At 39.6% G+C, this 20834-nt stretch overlaps 1 protein-coding gene across 1 annotated transcript in view; it reads right to left on the bottom strand.

Moving 5' to 3' along the window:
• The window catches only part of LTBP1 (latent transforming growth factor beta binding protein 1), a 426823-nt gene that overhangs the window by 107511 nt on the left and 298478 nt on the right, over window positions 1-20834 (bottom strand). The window contains 4 exon segments of the mRNA XM_032653008.1: window positions 13083-13202; window positions 16668-16790; window positions 17194-17319; window positions 18537-18662. Coding sequence (XP_032508899.1) covers window positions 13083-13202; window positions 16668-16790; window positions 17194-17319; window positions 18537-18662 — 495 coding nt within the window.

Genomic DNA, 20834 nt, shown 5'->3' with positions numbered 1-20834 from the left:
TCCCAGGGAGAGGACTGGGGTTGGCTGTGTGAACACAGACTGAAGGGGGCAAGTGTGCCACAGCTAGCCTGGAGGGAGTCCGGTAAAAAGTCTGGAACTACCTAAGAGGCAAGAGACCATTGTTTCAGGGTGTGCGAGGAGAGCGGATTAAGAGCACTGCCTAAATGAGCTCTAGAGATGGGCGCGAGCCGCGGCTGTCAGCGCACACACCAGAGAGATGGGCATGAAACGCTAAGGCTGCTGCTGCAGTCACCAAGAGGCCTGTGAACGAGCACAGGTCACTATCCACACCCCCTTCCGGGGAGCCTGTGCAGCCCGCCACTGCCAGGGTCCCGTGATCCAGCGATGTCACATTGGCCTCTGCAGCCACAGGCTCACCTCGCATTCCATACCCCTCCATCGTCCTGGCCTGAGTGAGCCAGAGCCTCCTAATCAGCCACTCCTTTAACCCATCCTGTCTGAGCAAAGAATAGAAGCCCTCAGACGACCTACGCGCAGAGGCAGGGCCAAATCCAAAGCTGAACCCCAGGAGCTGTGCGAACAAAGAAGAGAAACGGAAATCTCTCCCAGCAGCCTCAGGAGCAGCAGATTAAACCTCCACAATCAACTTGATGTACCCTGCATCTCTGGAGTACCTGAATACACAACTAATCATCCCAAAATTCAGGCGGTGGACCTTGGGAGCAACTACAGTTGGGGTTTGCTTTCTGCATCTAATTTGCTTCTGGTTTTACGTTTATCTTAGTTTAGTATTTAGAGTTTATTATCATCGGTAGATTTGTTTATTGATTTGGTTGCTCTCTTCCTCTTTATTAATATATATATTTCTTTCCTTTTTCTTTTTGTGACTGTGTGCTTCTTTGTGTGATTTTGTCTGTATAGCTTTGCTTTTACCATTTGTCCTAGGGTTCTGTCTGTCCGTTTTTGTGTTTCTTTGTTTTTTTAGAATAGTTTTTGTTATCATAGCTATTTGATAACAAAATAGCTATCATAGCTGTTTTATCATAGCTATTTGTTAGAATAGCTCTTGTTATCACTGGTGGATTTGTTTTTCGGTTTGGTTGCTCTCTTCTTTCTTACCTTTTTTTTCCTTTTATTACTTTTTATTTTTTTTTAATAAATTTATTTATTTATTTTTGGCTGTGTTGGGTCTTAGTTGCTGCGTGGGCTTTTCTCTAGTGGCAGTGAGTGGGGGCTACTCTTCATTGTCATACACGGGCTTCTCACTGTGGTGGCTTCTCTTGTTGTGGAGCATGGGCTCTAGGTACACAGGCTTCAGTAGTTGTGGCCTGTGGGCTCTACAGTGCAGGCTCAGTAGTTGTGGCGTACGGGCTTAGCTGCTCCGCACCATGTGGGATCTTCCCGGACCAGGGCACGAACCTGTGTCCCTTACATTGGCAGGTGGAGTCTCAACCACTGTGCCACCAGGGAAGCCTTATTACTTTTTACTTTTTAATAATTAAAAAAAATATTTTATTTCAATAACTTTATTTTATTTATTTTTTACTTTCTTTCTTTTTCTCTCCCTTTTGTTCTGAGTTGTGTAGCTGACAGAGTCTTGGTGCTCCGGCCAGGTGTCAGGCCTGTGCCTCTGAGGTGGGAGAGCTGAGTTCAGGACATTGGTCCAACGGAGACCTCCTGGCTCCACGTAATAACAAACGGCGAAAGCTCTCCCAGAGATCTCCATCTCAACACTAAGACCCTGCACCACTCAACGACCAGCAAGCTACAGTACTGGACACCCTATGCCAAACAACTAGCAAGACAGGAACACAACCCCACTCATTAGCAGAGAGGCTACCTAAAATCATAATAAGGTCACAGACACCCCAAAATACACCACCAGATGCAGTCCTGCCCACCAGAAAGACAAGATCCAGCCTCATCCACCACAACACAGGTACCAGTCCCCTCCACCAGTAAGCCTACACAACCCACTGAACCAAACTTACCCACTGGGGGCAGACATCAAAAACAATGGGAACTACAAACCTTCAGCCTGCGAAAAGGAGACGCCAAACACAGTAAGTTAACCAAAATGAGAAGACAGAGAAACACACAGCAGATGAAGGAGCAAGGTAAAAACCCATCACACCAAACAGATGAGGAGGAAATAGTCAGTCTACCTGAAAAAGAATTCAGAGTAATGATAGTAAAGATGAACCAAAATCTTGGAAATAGAATGGAGAAAATACAAGAAACGTCTAACAAGAACCCAGAAGAACTAAGGAGCAAACAAACAATGATGAACAACACAAAAAATGACAGTAAAAATTCTCTAGTAAGAATCAATAACAGAATAACTGAGGCAGAAGAACTGATAAGTGACCTGCAAGATAAAACAGTGGAAATAACTACCACAGAGGAGAATAAAATATGATGAAAAGAACTGAGCACAGTCTCAGAGACCTCTGGGACAACAGTAAATGCACCAACATTAGAATTATAGGGATTCCAGAAGAAGAAGAGAAAAAGAAAGGGACTGAGAAAATATTTGAAGAGATTACAGTTGAAAACTTCCCTAATATGGGAAAGGAAATAGTCAATCAAGTCTAGGAAGTGCAGAGAGTCCCATACAGGATAAAAGCAAGGAGAAACACGCCAAGACACATATTAAGCAAATTATCAAAAATTAAATACAAAGAAAAAATATTAAAAGCAACAAGGGAAAAACAGCAAATAACATAAAAGGAAACCCCCATAAGGTTAACAGCTGCTCTTTCAGCAGAAACTCTGCAAGCCAGAAGTGAGTGGCAGGACATATTTAAAGTGATGAAGGAGAAAAACCTTCAACCAAGATTACTCTACTCAGCAAGGATCTCATTCAGATTTGATGGAGAAATTAAAACCTTTACAAAAAGCAAAAGCTAACAGAATTCAGCACCACCAAACCAGCTTTACAACAAATGCTAAAGGAACTTCTCTAGGCAGGAGAGACAAGAGAAGGAAAAGACCTACAGTAATAAACCCAAAACAATTAATAAAATGGTAGTAGGAACATACATATCAATAATTACCTTAAACGTAAATGGATTAAATGCCTCAACTAAAAGACACAGGAGCACCTCAAAACATAAGGCAAATGCTAACAGCCATAAAAGGGGAAATCGACAGTGACACAATCATAGTAGAGGACTTTAATATCCTACTTTCACCAATGGACAGATCATCCAAAATGAAAAGAAATAAGGAAACACAAGCTTTAAATGATACATTAAAAAAGATGGACTTAATTGATATTTATAGGACATTCCATCCAAAAACAACAGAATACTCATTCTTCTCAAGTGCTCATGGTCACAAATCAAGCCTTGGTAAATTTAAGAAAACTGAAATCATACCAAGTATCTTTTCCAACCACAACGCTATGAGACTAGGTATCAATTACAGGAAAAATCTGTAAGAAATACAAACACACGGAGGCTAAACAATACATTACTAAATAAACAAGAGATCACTGAAGAAATCAAAGTGGAAATCAAAATATTCCTACAAACAAATGACAATGAAAACACAATGACCCCAAACCTATGGGATGCAGCAAAAGCAGTTCTAAGAGGGAAGTTTATAGCAATACAATCCTACCTCAGGAAACAAGAAACACCTCAAATAAACAACCTATCTTTACACCTAAGGCAATTAGAGAAAGAAGAATAAAAAAACCCCCCAAGTTAGCAGAAGGAAAGAAATCATAAAGATCAGATCAGAAATAAATGAAAAAGAAATGAAGGAAACAATAGCAAAGATCAACAAAACTAAAAGTTGGTTCTTTGAGAAGATAAGCAAAATTGGTAAACCATTAGCCAGACTCATCAAGAAAAAAAGGGAGAAGACTCAAATCAATAGAATTAGAAATGAAAAAGGAGAAGTAACAACTGACACTGCAGAAATACAAAGGATCATGATTACTACAAGCAACTATATGCCAATAAAATGGACAATCTGGAAGATATGGACAAATTCTTAGAAATGCACAACCTTCTGAGACTGAAGCAGAAAGAAACAGAAAATATAAACAGACCAATCACAAGCACTGAAATTGGGACTGTGATTAAAAATCTTCCAACAAACAAAAGCCCAGAACCAGATGCCTTCACAGGCAAATTCTATCAAACATTTAAAGAAGAGCTAACACTGATCATTCTCAAACTCTTCCAAAATATAGCAGAGGGAGGAAGTCTCCCAAACTCATTCTACGAGGCTACCATCACCCTGATACCAAAACCAGACAAAGATGTGACAAAGAAAGAAAACTACAGGCCAATATCACTGATGAACATGAATGCAAACATCCTCAACGAAATACTAGCAAACAGAATCCAACAGCCCATTAAAAGGATCATACACCATGATCAAGTGGGGTTTATCCCAGGAATGCAAGGATTCTTCAATACATTCAAATCGATCAAATTGATACACCATATAAACAAATTGAATAAAACCATACGATCATCTCAATAGATGCAGAAAAAGCTTTTGACAAAATTCAACACCCATTTACGATAAAAACTCTCCAGAAAGTAGGTATAGAGGGAACTTACCTCAACATAATAAAGGGCATATATGACAAACCCATAGGCAACATCATTGTCAGTGGTGAAAAACAGAAAGCATTTCCTTTAAAATCAGGTACAAGGTTGCCTACTCTCACCACTATTATTCAACATACTTTTGGAAGTTTTAGCCACAGCAATCAGAGAAGAAAAAGAAATAAAAGGAATCCAAATCAGAAAAGAAGAAGTAAAGCTCTCACTGTTTGCAGATGACATGATACTATACATAGAGAATCCTAAAGATGCTACCAGAAAACTACTAGAGCTAATCAATGAATCTGGTAAAGCAACAGGATACAAAATTAATGCACAGAGATCTCTTGCATTCCTATACACTGATGATGAAAAATCTGAAAGAGAAATTAAGGGAACACTCCTATTTACCATTGCAACAAAAAGAATAAAATACCTCAGAATAAACCTACCTAAGGAGACAAAAGACCTGTATGCAGAAAACTATAAGACACTGATGAGAGAAATTAAAGATGATACAAACAGATGGAGAGATATACCATGTTCTTGGATTTGAAGAATTAACATTGTGAAAATGACTATACTACCCAAAGCGATCTACAGATTTAATGCAATCCCTATCAAACTAACAATGGCATTTTTCACAGAACTAGAACAAAAACTTTCACAATTTGTATGGAAACACAAAAAATTCCAAATAGCCTAAGCAATCTTGAGAAAGAAAAACGGAGCTGGAGGAATCAGCCTCTGTACTTCAGACTATACTACAAAGCTACAGTAATCAAGACAGTATGGTACTGGCACAAAAAGAGAAATATAGATCAATGGAACAGGATGGAAAGCCCAGAGATAAACCCACGCACATATGGTCACCTTACCTTTGATAAAGGATTCAAGAATATACAATGGAGAAAAGACAGTCTCTTCAATAAATGGTGATGGGCAAACTGAACAGCTACATGTAAAAGAATGAAATTAGAACACTCTCTAACACCATACACAAAAATAAACTCAAAATGGATTAAAGACCTAAATGTAAGGCCAGACACTATCAAACTCTCAGAGGAAGACGTAGCCAGAACACTCTACGAGATAAATCACAGCCAGATCCTTTTTGACCCACCTTCTAGAGAAATGCAAATAAAAACAAAAATAAACAAATGGGACCTAATGAAAGTTCAAAGCTTTTGCACAGCAAAGGAAACCATAAACAAGACGAAAAGACAACCCTCAGAATGGGAAAAAATATTTGCAAATGAAGCAACTACAAAGGATTAACCTCCCAAATTTACAAGCAGCTCATGTAGCTCAATATTAAAAAAACAAACAACCCAATCCAAAAATGGGCAGAAGACCTGAATAGACATTCCTCCAAAGAAGATATACAGATTGCTAACAAACACATGAAAGGATGCTCAACATCACTAATCATTAGAGAAATGAAAATCAAAACTACAATGAGGTATCACCTCACACCAGTCAGAATGGCCATCATCAAAATATCTACAAACAATAAATGCTGGAGAGGGTGTCGAGAAAAGGGAACCCTCTTGCACTGTTGGTGGGAATGTAAATTGATACAGCCACTATGGAGAACAGGATGGAGGTTCCTTAAAAAACTAAAAATAGAACTACCATATGATCCAGCAATCCCACTACTGGGCATATACCCCGAGAAAACCATAATTCAGAAAGAGGCATGTATCACAATGTTCATTGCAGCTCTATTTACAATAGCCAGGACATGGAAGGAACCTAAGTGTCCATCAACAGATGAATGATTAAAGAAGATGTGGCACATATATACAATGGAATATTACTCAGCCATAAAAAGAAACGAAATTGAGTTATTTGTAGTCAGGTGGACAGACCTAGAGTCTGTCATACAGAGTGAAGTAAGTCAGAAAGAGAAAAGCAAATACCGTATGCTAACACATATATATGGAATCTAAAAAAAAAAAAAAAAGGTCATGAAGAACCTAGGGGCAAGATAGGAATAAAGACACAGATCTTCTAGAGAGTGGACTTGAGGACACAGGGAGGGGGAAGGGTAAGCTGGGACAAAGTAAGAGAGTGGCATGGACATATATACACTACCAAACGTAAAATAGATAGCTATTGGGAAGCAGCCACATAGCGCAGGGAGATGAGCTCGGTGCTTTGTGACCATCTAGAGGGGTGGCATAGGGAGGGTGGGAGGGAGACGCAAGAGGGAGGAGATTTGGGGATACATGTATATGTATAGCTGATTCACTTTGTTATAAAACAGAAACTAACACACCATTGTAAAGCAATTATACTCCAATAAAAATGTTTAAAAAAAAAAAAAGGAAGCATGGCAACATGAGAGACACATGCTGATTAGGCCAATGCAATGAAATCACCTCACCTGCACTTGAGGTACAGTAAATCCTCAGGATATCACCCCTCTGTCAATTCTGACGAAGTTAAAAATATGCAGTAGCAGAGCTGCCTACAAAAATAGGTTATATGTTCCTCAACGACTCATCACTGCTTTTCAGAATTGGAAAACAGTCAATGCTACGTACATCGCAGATGAAGACCCAAAGATGACCTCAGAAAATTAACCCACTATTCTGAGCAAATCACTAACCCTCTACCTCACCTTTCTAAAAGAACATTGTGTCTTTCAGAAAATCTCAACTGGGCTACCTATGGATTGGCCTGCCATCTCAGGCTCTAGAACCCCTGAGCCAGAACTATTGCTGCTTGTAAGGGACAATTCCAGTCCACATGAGTCTTTCCATTCTATGAACTTTTATTTTCCTTATTTATCTTAATTATATTGTTTTGTCCTCTAATTGTCTTGGGTGTACATGAGAGGTATATGAGACATTATATAAAACAAAACAATAGTAGCTTTGAAGCTAAGAGACCTGGGATCATGCCCTAGCTCTGCCATTTATTACCTATGACCAGGAACAAGCCCATTAACCTATTTGGGAAAATATTTATATATCTGTACTACAGGTATACTGTAAACTATGTAAAGAGAAATTGTTATTACAGTAACTAGTATTCCCACACAGGTATATTTCCTGCCTTCAGAAGTAGTTTGTTTTTTTCGATGAGATATAATTGACATTATAACATTACGTAAGTTAAGCAACAAGGATGTAATGTGCAACACGGAAATACAGCCATTATTTTGTAAAATCTTTAAATGGAGCATAATCTACAAAAATGTTGAATCATTACGTTGTCACCTGAAACTAATACAATATTGTAAATCAACTATACTTCAATAAAACGTAACATTGTGCAAGTTTAAGGGATGATTTGGTACACATATTGCAAAATGATCAATACTGTAGCATTACCAACACATCTATCATGTCTCAGAATTATTATTTCTTTCCTGGTGAAGACAATTAATATCCAGTCTCTTCGCAACTTTGAGGTTTATAATATAGTATTGTTGACTACAATCACTAAACTGTGCATTACATCTCCAGGGCTTACCTACTAGTTGCAAATGTGTGTTATCCTCTAATAACATCTCCCCAATTCCCCCACCCCCAGGCCCTTATACCATTCTACACTGTTTTGTTTTGCTTCTTTACAACTTCAAATCTTCTCTGGCATCTAGCAGACATATACGTAGGTAGGCACTCAATAACTACTTACTGACTGACTAGAAGATTCCTCTAGCATATAATGATTTAGGGACAAGGCTGATGTTTGCACATTTTATAATATCCACAAAAGGTAGACCGTGAGCTCAGCTGCCATCTGACATAAAAAGAATAATTGTAGGACTAAAGTCTTCAATTTATTTTAAGTTTATGAATTTTCATATATTCCATAAAGGTTAACAATGAGTCTTAAAATCTGAAAAGAAATGCTAAGGTGAAAAGAACTCCTAGAACAAGCTCTCCACGTTTATCCTGCAAGTTTTCTGCACCTGGTTTTGGCTAAGACTGTGGCTAACCAGTTGTCAAGTGGATTGAACAATACTAAGTTCGTCAAATACTGAAGACCTACTACATTTAGAACACTCAAATGGGAGTCACAAAGTCATCATTAACTTAACTACGGCCAACAAAGAAGGATCGCTTTGATTAAAATCTCAGAAATTTGTGTCCCCGTATCACATGGTTTGTTAGACTCAACTATAAGGCAAGGCAATAAACTCAAAAAAGGCTAGCTGCGCACATCTACCAGGTGACAGATATTATATATTGTGTCTATTGTGTAGACATTGTGAAGGTGAGCAAAGAAAGTGAAGCAAAAGAAAGAGGATGGCAGTACTGTAGAAGTGAAAACATTTGTTAGGGATGACCCTGCAGAGAAGCATTATGATTCTCAAGAAGTATATTCCAGCAAAACAAAAATGCTCAGAAGTTGAAAGGAAACTGTAAGATTGAGATAACTTAGATTCAAAAGAGAAAGCTCCTATGACAGTCAAAAACTATATGAAATGAGCTTAAAGAAAGCCAAAGAGAAGACAGTTATCCATAAAAATTTGACATATAACTTACTTTAACAGGTATCAGTTATTATTGCATTTCTTCTATTTCAGGACAAGGGAACTAAAACGGAGGTAATAGGGTTGGGGGAAGAAGGATTATAACATTTCTTGGGTCCTACCTTGTGTCAGACACCTTACTCAGTGCTTTATATCACATTTAATTCTAACAATAAACCCCATGAAGAAAGTATTTCAATACACATGTTACAGATATTGAAACCAAGCTTCAGAGAGGTCACATAGCCCATAATCTGCCTAAATTCAGGGAAATATGATCTTTATATCACAGTTACTGAATGCACCTTTAAACAATTATACATTAGAGAATTTCCTTTGGGGGATGGCTCTAGTCAGGTCTGAATCAGGCTAGTACTTCAAGAGTCAAGCCTGTAAATTGAGGACTTGACACGTTAGCTTCCTTCAAGAAAGGTTCTGATTGAAAGCAGCCAGATGGAACTGGCCAGAACCCAGGGTGACGAAATAGTCCTAAAAGGTGGGGATCATGTGGGCAACAGCTCCAGGCTGAATGTGAGGTCCAAGGAATACAGTGTTAAAACGATGAAAGTGGCTCTCAAGAGAGCACAGAAATCCACAATTGGAAAGAAGAAGGTACATTAACAGAAGAGCCAACACGAGTTGCCAAAAAAGCATTAAGGGATAGAAATTTTGAAAGTGCACAATAAACTATTGAGAATGAAGGATCATATGCCCTGAACTAAACCCTAGGAAAAAGTATAAAACCCCAGACAGCACCTGCTGACATTTGACCTGTTTCTGCCCCAAACAATTTCTGTTCTAATTCATAAATCAAGGAGAAGCATCAATCAGTAAGATCCAGTTTACATGGCATGAATACAAAGAGGCCATTAATGGTTTCAGCAAGTTCACCATTTAGTCAGTGAAAGCAGCAGAAAGTGTAACTGGCATCGAATCCCTGCAGAACATAAGGGTCAAAATGGCAATTCTTAATTCTTAATGAAACCATTTAATAGAAAAAAGAGCCAACTGGACATCAAGATCGAGTTTTTTTTTAAAAAAAAAAAAACCATAAGCGTAATGCCAAAGAAAGTACTATTCTGTACAACACTGTACAAGTTTAATTATAATAACTTAAAAATATGCTGTGAGAGGACAGTGGTAGAAAAAGAAGGATACTAAGACTTACAGAACAGCCCAGCGAGGTAGGGATTATCATCTCTACAGATGACAACTAACAAATGTTCTGTGTAGGACTTTTCTCCCAACAGTGAGATTCAGGAATTTTTTTTTAGTCTTTAATGCCCTCATACATTAAAACTTGGGGGAAAATATCTCATCAATATACCCTGAATTGTCTGCACTAAAAGGACAGAGAAAGCCTCAAAACTAGTCACATTTAACTGTTAGACACAGAAACAGTCGATTAGCAAGGAACATTTTGTAAGCCATTTATCACTTGACGCCTTCTCTGACCTCCATAGAATCTCTAACACTCTCTATATCCCTTAGGCAGTTTTTTTTTTTTCCTTCATGGCACTCATCACACCTGACATACCATATACTCTACTTTCTTACTTGTGAACTCTAGAGGCTAAGTGCAACGAAGGGAGGAAATTTATTTTGTTCACCCTCATCTCCCAGGGTCTAAAACAAAATGCCTGGCTCAAAGTATGAATACAGTATTGAACGATGAAAGTGGCAAATGAAGAAATGAATATATGTCAGGTTGTGTTATCAATGAGCTCAACTCAAAGATGAGCTTAGGTAGGATTGCACCTTCTGAAAAGTATTTTAGAGTACCAGAAGTAGAAAGATACGACCTAAAATGTATAAAGGAACAAAACCAAAAAGATATGACTAGGTATTCACAAGCACTGTCAGAGTATTGCAGAAAAATCCAGTCCATTCATTGGCTCAATCTGAGCAGAAAGTACGTTGCAATATCTGCTTTTCATCACACTCAACTTTAACATTTACAGCTCAACTGCCATAAAAAACTAAGATGGAAAAATCCATTTTGGTACAATCTGCAAAAGCCCACAGGAGAAATTTATAAGAACTGCAAGTTCAAGATGAGCAATGGATGGCACTGTAATTACATCACAGAGGAGAAGCTTGATTGACAGATGACATAGAACCTAAAACTCTACCCAAGGCAGAAGGAGAAAAGTACCCGGCCTACTTTTAATAGGAAATGTGTAACCTTAGTTAGCAATGCAAAGCCGAAAGTTATTGCTTGGCCAAGTGGCCAAGCGTGTGACTTGGGGTGAGTAACATGGTGACCTAATAGTTCTGCTTATGATTTTACTAATCTGGCTGGCAACATGATATTGCTGTTAAATGAGGTGCTCTGTTTCTGTCACTCAACTGGAGCAGCGTGGTCACAATCAGATTGATTACGCACATCTAGGTGTAAGAACTCATTTGTTATTATTCCCCAACCTAGATCCATGCATTTACATTGAAGAGCATCACTTTCCCATTTGGTCAGTCATGTTGCATTAGCAAATTCATGAATCAGGGCTGTGTTTATACCACGATTGTGAATTTTAGTTAGTTAAGGTAGAGTTCAGGCTCTGCTCTTGGATTACAATATGCATTGATATGTGAAAACGAGTATAAGAATGGAACCTTGATAGGCAACTATGAAATTTATGCCAAATGGAAAAATTAAAACCAAATGCACATTCTGACCAACACTGATTACATAAACAAATGCTTACGAAAACAAAAAATTTTCTTCTCCCCAAAGATCAACATCTTACAATTCCACTGATAGAGACCCTTGGGGATGGGCATGAGATTCAGGGCAGGGGGCCACCTGCAACTGGTAGAGGCTTAGCTCATGCTGCCAGGTGATGAGTCCAAAGCTTTGAAATTGGGAGTGCTTCCACCAAGCCTACCTATCCCACCTCCTCTAGAACACCCACGCGTCTTCCCAGAGATGTAAGAATAAAGACCAACTTTTTTTTGTAGAACCAAGAGGGTCTGGCACGGTCTGCCCCCTCATCCTGCAGCAAATCTTCCCTTGTACTCTGGCCTTCAGCACACTAGCCTTTCAGCTTCTGGAACATGACCTGCTTCCTCCTTCCACGAGCCCCGTGCACATGTCAAATGTCCAAAATGATCTCCCTCCCATCCCCTACCCCAGTCAAACCCCGGGCCAAAGCTTAACTCAAGAATTTTCCTTGAGGCAACTCATTTTGTCATATGCTCTTGTAACGTCAAAGAACCCTCCTTCCTAACACTTGGCTCATTTGTACATTTGCATTTACTTATGACATGTCTAGCTGAGTATCTGTCTCCTCAACTAGATAGTAAGTTCCATGAAGAAGGTACTTTTTTGGTCTCTCAGTGTATCCCAGCACTGAGTACAACTCTGGGTATAGATAGTGAGTTCTACTGCATTTGTGGAAGACAGGAAAGAAGGAAGGAAGGATGGAAAAGTTTAACTCACATTGTCAGAACGTGGCATGGAGCAGAAAAAGATCAGAAACACAAAGGCAAACCATTAACAGGGAAAGCTAACTAGAGCACAGGTAATTGGGACCAAAGCAGATTCATCACTTAGCTTCCTCAGTGCCTAAAGTAGGTACTCCATATTTGTTAAATACTTGAATGAATGAATGAATGAATGAACATAAGGGGCATGGGCAATCAGTCCAGATTTCTCTTTCCACATTTGCAACTTGTGCTGCAAGTCTGTGTATATTTCCTGATTCTATGAGTCTATGGTAGCTTCTCATGCCTTTTCTCTCTTTTTAAGCATTTTGCTCTCCACTTGTCTCTCTCTGTGGCACTGATTATTTTATTTGGTTTTGGGTATTAATCACACCAGGGCTAACAATTTGTTTCAATCAGAATTATCTGTTCCATGTAAAATCTCACTTCCTTCATGTCAACTGAATTTCTTACTTTCTTCATGGTTAAAAGTTACTTAGAACTTTTCTCTGAATGACATGAGTTTGTTACATCCCTTTTTTTCTTTTTCCACTTTGAAAGATGCCTCACTTGGCATTATACCACTCTGTCAGAAAACAGGCCAGACAGACGAAACACAACTATAATAACACTCTAGTACCTACCAAGACACTGCCCATTCCAGCCTCGGAACCCTTCCGTGCAGGGAACACACTGGTAAGATCCAGGAGAATTCACACACTGCTCATCTGGACAAGTACTTGGAGTCAAACATTCATCAACATCTGAAAAAATAAAAAAGCTAGGTCACAGACATTTTATCAGAATACTAAAACACAAACTGACTCATATGATGAAGGGGAAAAGAGGCATGTTTTATCTACATTTTGGTGAGGAAAACAATAACTGAAAAAGTGACACACTGGGTCTGTACTTAAACACACAGTGAGAATGCATGGCCGAGTATACCACGCATACCATGCATGCAAACCTTTATGGCCCCAATTCTCCAACTGGCAGGCCCAGACCTCTCCACTCTGGGAATTGGCAGTTCTCTGGGGCCACTTTCTGGACATCAAACCTTTCAAGTAATAGCATGGCTTGCCAGAAAGAAGTACAAGAAATGGACATGAGAGTGAGGAAGCCATTTATCCACCTGGCTAGAGGTTCTCTCTGCAGACACTGGATGCCCTAGGGAAATCCTTGCTTTGGCTTCATGGCCCCCAAAACATCCTAGGTTTGAATAATTTAAAACATTGCATATGATAGGAATTCCTTGGAGGTGGAGAAAGAATATTAGGAGAGAATGAACTCATCAAATACTTCCAAGATTTTCCAGAAAATACAGTGAATGATCATAGGGTAATACATTCTGGTTTAAAATACACCTTACTTTTCACATTCACAGCTAACGAAAGTTATTAATCCTTGTTCTTTTCAATGTGAGGAGAAAAAAAAACCCTTAAATACAGATGGAACTGTGGCAGAGATACAAGAGCTTCAGGCTTTTTTAAGAATAGTAAAACAATAAAATGGAGGAAAAGTAACATATAGGAGATGGTTCAACAGTTTTAAATGAGTAGTAACACCTTGGGTACCAACCCCAACAAAAATAGGTGTTTTTCTGGAGTTGAGTTTTGAATTCAAGTGAGTGGATTCAATGTCTAAGTGTCTCAATATGAGATGTATATAGGACCTCTAATCATACCTAAAGTGTAAACAGATTTTTCAGGACATAAGCTAAAAAGTGAAAGAAATATATAATGAATACACTGAACATACATGGGTATTTGAGGTCATCATTCTGGTAAATTCTCAAAAATCATCTCTCATTATATATCACTAGACATGTGTGAAAAGATGCTTAAGGTAAAAGATGTTATTAATAGAATAAGCACCAGGTCAGTGTTGTAATTTTTTTTTTCCTATCAGTGAAAAATTCTTGCCAATAGACAATGACACACAGTGTTTTTTTTTTTAGGTCAGATGTTCTGGGACTTCTTGTTCTACAAAAAGATGATGCTTGCCAGTTTCATTTCCCAAACAGCATTACATCCTTCTCTGTATGGGATATTTTAAAAATGGAACTACAACTGCTAAGTCAGAGAGGGTCATTGAGATAGGCTGGTTTGATAAATAAGGTACAATGCTGAGAAACACAAGACAATATCCCTGCATTTCCTGTTGCTCTCACCTCTGTTTGCTTGTTCCCTCATCTGTAAATGAGGGACTACCGGCCTGGTAATACCTTCACAGAATAAAGTAAGGATGCATGAGATAACGTCTGTAAACTACAATAGACTCCTTGGAGACTGGCGCTGTCTGAAAGCAACTTTGTCAGTGACAGCTGAGAAAATCTTCAGTGAGCCAGAAGCCCGGGGACCTTTGGTTCTAGTCCATGATGAAATGAGAAAACAGCTACATTATTTGACTCCTTCATTTCAAGCCTTTTCATGGGGATAGAAGTATATAATTATTTACTCAGGGAATGCTGGTGATATTTCTGTTAAATAATTTCTATACACTGAATAGTCTCCTAACTGCTTTCCATTTATTTCCTTTATCTTCAAATTTCTTTTCTATTCCTTTCTACTGTCCATCCTTATGCTCTGGTAATTCCTAAATAGCTTATCTTCCTGTCCTGAGTCTGTGTGTAGAACTTGAGGATCCATATTCGACCTTCTGGAGGAGCATTGCTTTGCAAATAAATGCTTGTCAGACATACCCATGCCTTTTTTTTTTTTTTTTTAAACATTCCCACAATTACAGATGTTCTGAGAAGATCTATGCAAAAACAAAACAAGTCAGGGAAAGGGGAAGTTTAAGGAAACTAACACTTCTTGAGAACTCACAAGGTGACAGGCACCATACAACATTCTGCACCACCCATTTACTTACACAAGCCTGAAAGTTCACTGCATGGTTCCCATTTTACAGATGAAGAACTAAGTTTTGAAGGGGCTACGTACCTGGCTCCAAGTTAGACAGTTACTCAGTGCTCTCCCCATCCTCAAGCTACCTCCAGAGCAGAGGGAGAGTCCCCCGTAAGAGGAAAGTAGGGACACTTCACACCTGTGCTGTCCCATGGCCCTCAGCCGTCAGGAGAAGAGTTCATATCTGTGTTCCGATGGGAGCTGATCAGAGATGCAGTAACATAAAACGCTCCCCACTTCTCTCCAGATAACTCAGGGGTTGAGGCAAGGGGCCAGCAAGAAAGGCAGGTGCAGGCTGCCAAAAAACTGTCTAATGAGCTCTCCCTCCAGACCTGGTCATTAGAACCACGAAGAAAACCAACACGTAGGAGCCAAGAGACAGCTGAGAGCAGCCTGCCCCAACCGGCCCATCCCTCCCGAGTGCTGGAGGCCCAGCCACGTCTGAAAAGAGGCTCAATGTCAGGCAGCCGGGCAGGGAACCCCACAGAACCAGCACCATCCCTACAGACAGGATCCTCAAAAACGTGCCCAGAGACCCCTGCTCCTTCGCCCTCACATTTCTTTGGCAAGATTTAAGCAGAGGTTCAACATATTTCTTCACGAAAATAATTATTCAAAGCGTACCATGGTGGTTTCAAAAAGTACCTGTGTGACTTGGACACAGGCACGAGCAGAAATACTCAATGGTTAATCATTCTAATTTTGAAAAGTTAAAAACTTTTCAAAACATTTTTACAACGGGAGCAAATCCATTGCTGGGGTCAATACGAAAGAAATTTTATCTAGCACAGCTGGAATCTGACTTGGAGCTGGTCAGACAGCACTTCTGTAGACAGTCTGCAAGCAAGTCCCAGAACACATGCGAAAGAAAGAAGCTGAGACAAAGGAATGGAACAAGGCGAAAAGGTCGAAAACAAAAAGTCCACACTGGTGACACCTGCACCATGCCCCGAGATGAATGATGCAGACACTACAATGAAGTCTGGGTTTGTACTAAAATCCTCTGCAGTTAATTGTTCTAAAGTGATTTCACTCCACATACCAGAGAAGGCAGATACTGAAATGAGTAATAAAGAGCATATGAAGGTGGAAAATGACCCAGACAGAGCCACTGAAGTAAGGCAAAGGGGCTGTGACCCCAGAAGGCAGCAAGAGCTTGGATGAGCTGGTATCCTGCACAGATCGGTGGTGAAGGAAAATTCGTACCAGGCCAGGTGCCCGCCAGCCCTGGGTTCCGGACCCAGCCCTGCATTTCACGGTCACGTGCACTCAGCACTTCAAAGGGGCGCAGGCTTCCCATCCTCTCATCAGACTCACCCTCGCAATGGCCTCTGGGGGTCATGCGGTACCCGCTGTCGCAGTATTCACACCGGAAGGCCCCCACGGTATTGGCGCAGTGCCCTTCCCCACAGACGTCTGGCCTCAGGCACTCATCAACATCTACGCAAAGCAGAAAACGCTGTCGAGTTTTATTTCCCAAAACATAATTCCAAACCTCTCCCATCTCCCAGGTTAGTGCGATGTTAAGAATGAAACAACTGATTCCTAACATCTATCATCTCTTTGATTTGTTCCAAAAAATTGAGTGGTTTTGATTTACTCGAATCCAAAAGAAACATTTAACGCCTCTGGTTTTTGCAGACATTTGATACTATTCATTCAAAACTGTTGGGGGAAAAAATTCCATTTTTTAATCTTCCAGTATCTAGCAGATAACTATGTTGTAACAGGGGTTTAATAATAAATTTGGGGTTGTCTGAATAAGCCCTAGACTGATGGAACCTTAGGGGAGCTAGAAACCCGCATGTGGGAATTTATGCATCAGAAAGAACACTGTCATTACCTATGCAGTTAGTACCCTCCTCACTGGCCATGAACCCCGCTGGGCAAATACACAAGAAACTTCCCTCAGTGTTTTCACAGCGTCCCTGGGAGCAGAGGTGTTGGGCCTGAGCGCATTCATCAATATCTGTTAACAAAAAGACAGATAAAAGGATTAGTGTAGTCTAGCATGAAATTCTCAGTCTCTCTGTTCATGAAATACCAGCACACCAACCCCTGTGTCCCACAAACCTTTATAAGTGAGGAAAACAGTAAAAGGAGACACAATCAGTCTTCCTGAATACCTGAAGGGCTGTTACTGGGAAAAGGGAAAACACATACGGTGTACTGCTTTGAAAGCTCAAGCTACAACCCTGACATAGGTGTTTCAAAGAGAAAGATTTCAGGTCACCACAAAAGGACCTGCCTGATAACTGGGGTCATGTCAGCACTGGAATTCACTGTGCAACTCCCAGGCCAGCTCAGCAGAGACAGTCAGAAATGTTGGGACAGGCACTCTTTCGCTGTGCACTTGGGTAAAGCGAGACTGGATCATCTCAACCGACTGCCCTTTTCAACTTTATGTGCTGGGGTTCTAAACATAATACATCTAATGTGTACAGATTCAAGAGAAAGAGCCATGTTATGGAGCAGGTGGATGCTCCCCTCACACCTCACCCCGCATATATACGCAAAACAAAATGGCAAAAGTCATATCTGCGTAATGGCATTTAGCATATTAAAGTGGGTTTAACTAGGTATATGCCTTTGTTGCTCTATATCTGCCTTATAACTCTTAGTGCTGAATTTTCTTTTTCTAAAAAAAAAGATATTAAATTTAGTGTTAACACATTAAAATGACTTACTTAACACTATTACACCCCTTTTAGAGATTCATTTTTTTCCCCAAAGAAGCATATATGAGATCCCTACTTCATAAATTCATGAATAGTTTTGTGTCAGCATATACTGATTTTCAATATAGAAATCCCTTTTAAAAATCAAATTTTATGAACTTAGATGAACATAATTCTTTACTGCAGAATATATGAATTTGTTTTGCTAAATATGTTTGTAGATAGCTATTTCTAGAACTCTTAATTTTATATTCTTTACCTGAAAGGCTTTGGGAAGTTATTCCACCTTTATGTAATTGTATTACACTTGGTAAGGTAGGTAGCATTGAACCAAGTGGTAAGAGCCTCCTAGGAGTTTACTGAACCTCTTTTTGAGTACCCTTAGCTCAGGGATAAAATTTAAAAAATGTTAAACACAATAACATTTTCCCCATAATAAAAAAAATGTTCTTTATGTGCAAATATCTGATATTTAATAATCTCATCTACCAAAAGTGTCTCTTCTTACCAACACATTTCCTCTGTTGCTCACTGAACTTGTAGCCATCATAGCATACACAGGTATACCTCACCGGTAGGTTAATGCAGTGTCCTGCTCCACAGATATCAGGGTTCACAGTACATTCATTGATTTCTTTAAAAATAAAAAAATGTAGGGAAAAACAGATATAAACAAAGATTCCATTGCTACTTGCAAACCATTACTTGTGTTTCCTGATTACCTTATTGCCAGGTATGCAATTAGAAAACAAAATTTTATACTCTAAAATCAAGTATAAATTCATTTGATTACCGATGATCATCATTCCATAATTGATCAGTTAGTCCCAGCCAAGGTCATGAATAATTCTTAATGAAACAACTTCTAAGATGAACTGGAGAAGGTGGAAATTCAGAAAGAGGCCATGTTAAAACGTTATAGTCAATTGTGAATTTCCAAGATGGCCCATCAATGAGTTTCTATCCACTCCAGTTCATTTTGAATGATGGACCAATCACATGATTTCTCCTGATAAGAAATAGATGGTAACTTTCTATTTGTTAGCAGGCCAAATTCAAGTTCCAAAAACTATATTCAACCTCCTTCCAAATTTCTCATTAATTCTCCAGAAAGATTTACCACTTCTAATCAAAGCAGAACTTCTGGATGCAACTTACTCTTCATTTGCCAATTTCAACAGGAGCATATTTTATTTACACTAGTACAGAATCTTCTTCCAAATCTTCTCTGCTCAATTCCTCCCTCACTCTCCTCCTGATTCCTGCATGAGACTGGCTTCTTCTATGAAGCCTGAGAAGATGAGCCCCGAGTCCTCACTCCACCCACAGACAAGGCCGTGGTCAAGGCAAGGTGAGAGGAGCTCCCAGTGGGTGAAGGCCATCACGGCGTGTTTTATTACCAAGAGGACCTGAGGACTCAAAGGTGACCTGAGATGAATTACTCCAAGACAGTCTGTTGATTTCAATGATCTTTGTAAGAATGTATAATAGAATAGTGGGGGGCAGGGGGCACAGCTGGTGGTCAGAAGCCCAGCCTTGGAGGACAGTACAGGTACCAACCTCGCTGCCCTTTCTTAGCTCTGTAACAAAGAGCAAGTTACTTAAACAATCTAAGCCTCACTTTTCTGTCTGTGTAAATGAGAATTATCAGAGCACCAACTTCAGAGCGTGAAGTTCTAAAGAGTTAACCTAAATAATGCATGTAGCTCAATGCCTGGCACATTATATGTGCTCAATAAAAGTTAGCCATTATTGGGCTTCCCCGGTGGCGCAGTGGTTAAGAACCCGCCTGCCAATGCAGGGGACACAGGTTCGAGCCCTGGTCCGGGAAGATCCTACATGCCACGGAGTAACTAAGCCCGTGAGCCACAACTACGGAGCCCGCGTGCTGCAACTACTGAAGCCTGCACACCTAGATCCTTTGCTCCGCAACAAGAGAAGCCACCACAATGAGCACCCACGTCAACGAAGAGTAGCCCCCACTCACTGCAACTAGAGAAAGCCCGCGCGCAGCAACGAAGACCCAACGCAGCCAAAAATAAAAAAATAAATAAAAAAATTTAAAAGTTAGCCATTATTAACTGATTACTGTGGTTGTTCCTATTGAAGTCATTTAAGAATAGATAACAAAGAAACAGCACATTTATAATAACTACCTTGGGCTATTATCTCACTGTCATCACGTAGTAAACAACGCTTAACACAGATGAGACCATGGATGAGCCCAAGTGGCCCAGTGGAGGAAGACGGGGCCTCAAGCATGACAAGCTAAATCACACCTTTGTTAGAGAAATCTATGGCTTGAAGGAAAAGAAAAACAGGCATGCTACTGTCACCGATAACCCACTGTGAATTCTGAAGAAAGATGTGAAAAACAGTGTTTTAACAAAAATTCCCTATGGAAATGACCTAAGTTGGGGTTGAGGTTGCTCTCCAAAACCCAAACCACATTCATTTTTCATCAAGTGTTATTCACTGTGCTGTGATTTTAAGACAACCGATGCAAGTCATTTGAAAAGTTGCTAGGGTTTATAAGGATGCATATGACTACAGAGCTGCAGTATTTTGCACCAAATCACTTGGATTATGAAAAAACCACACATTTACAAGTTACTTATACCTTTAGTGAGCCTATTTATGCTAATTCACTATCAGAAAAATAGATTGTTTATAGTCAGTATAATATCAAATTACAGAAAAAATAATCCAAAAGGCTAAAAAAACATGGGTGATTAACATGATTGCCTAGACTTAAGTGACTGATACTAACAACATAAAACAATGAATTATGATACATACGTAGCAT

This window comes from Phocoena sinus, chromosome 13 (assembly GCF_008692025.1).
Source record: "Phocoena sinus isolate mPhoSin1 chromosome 13, mPhoSin1.pri, whole genome shotgun sequence".
Lineage (NCBI taxonomy): Eukaryota > Metazoa > Chordata > Mammalia > Artiodactyla > Phocoenidae > Phocoena > Phocoena sinus.
Note: the sequence above shows the minus strand (reverse complement) of the source record. Positions and strands in the feature narration are given on the sequence as shown.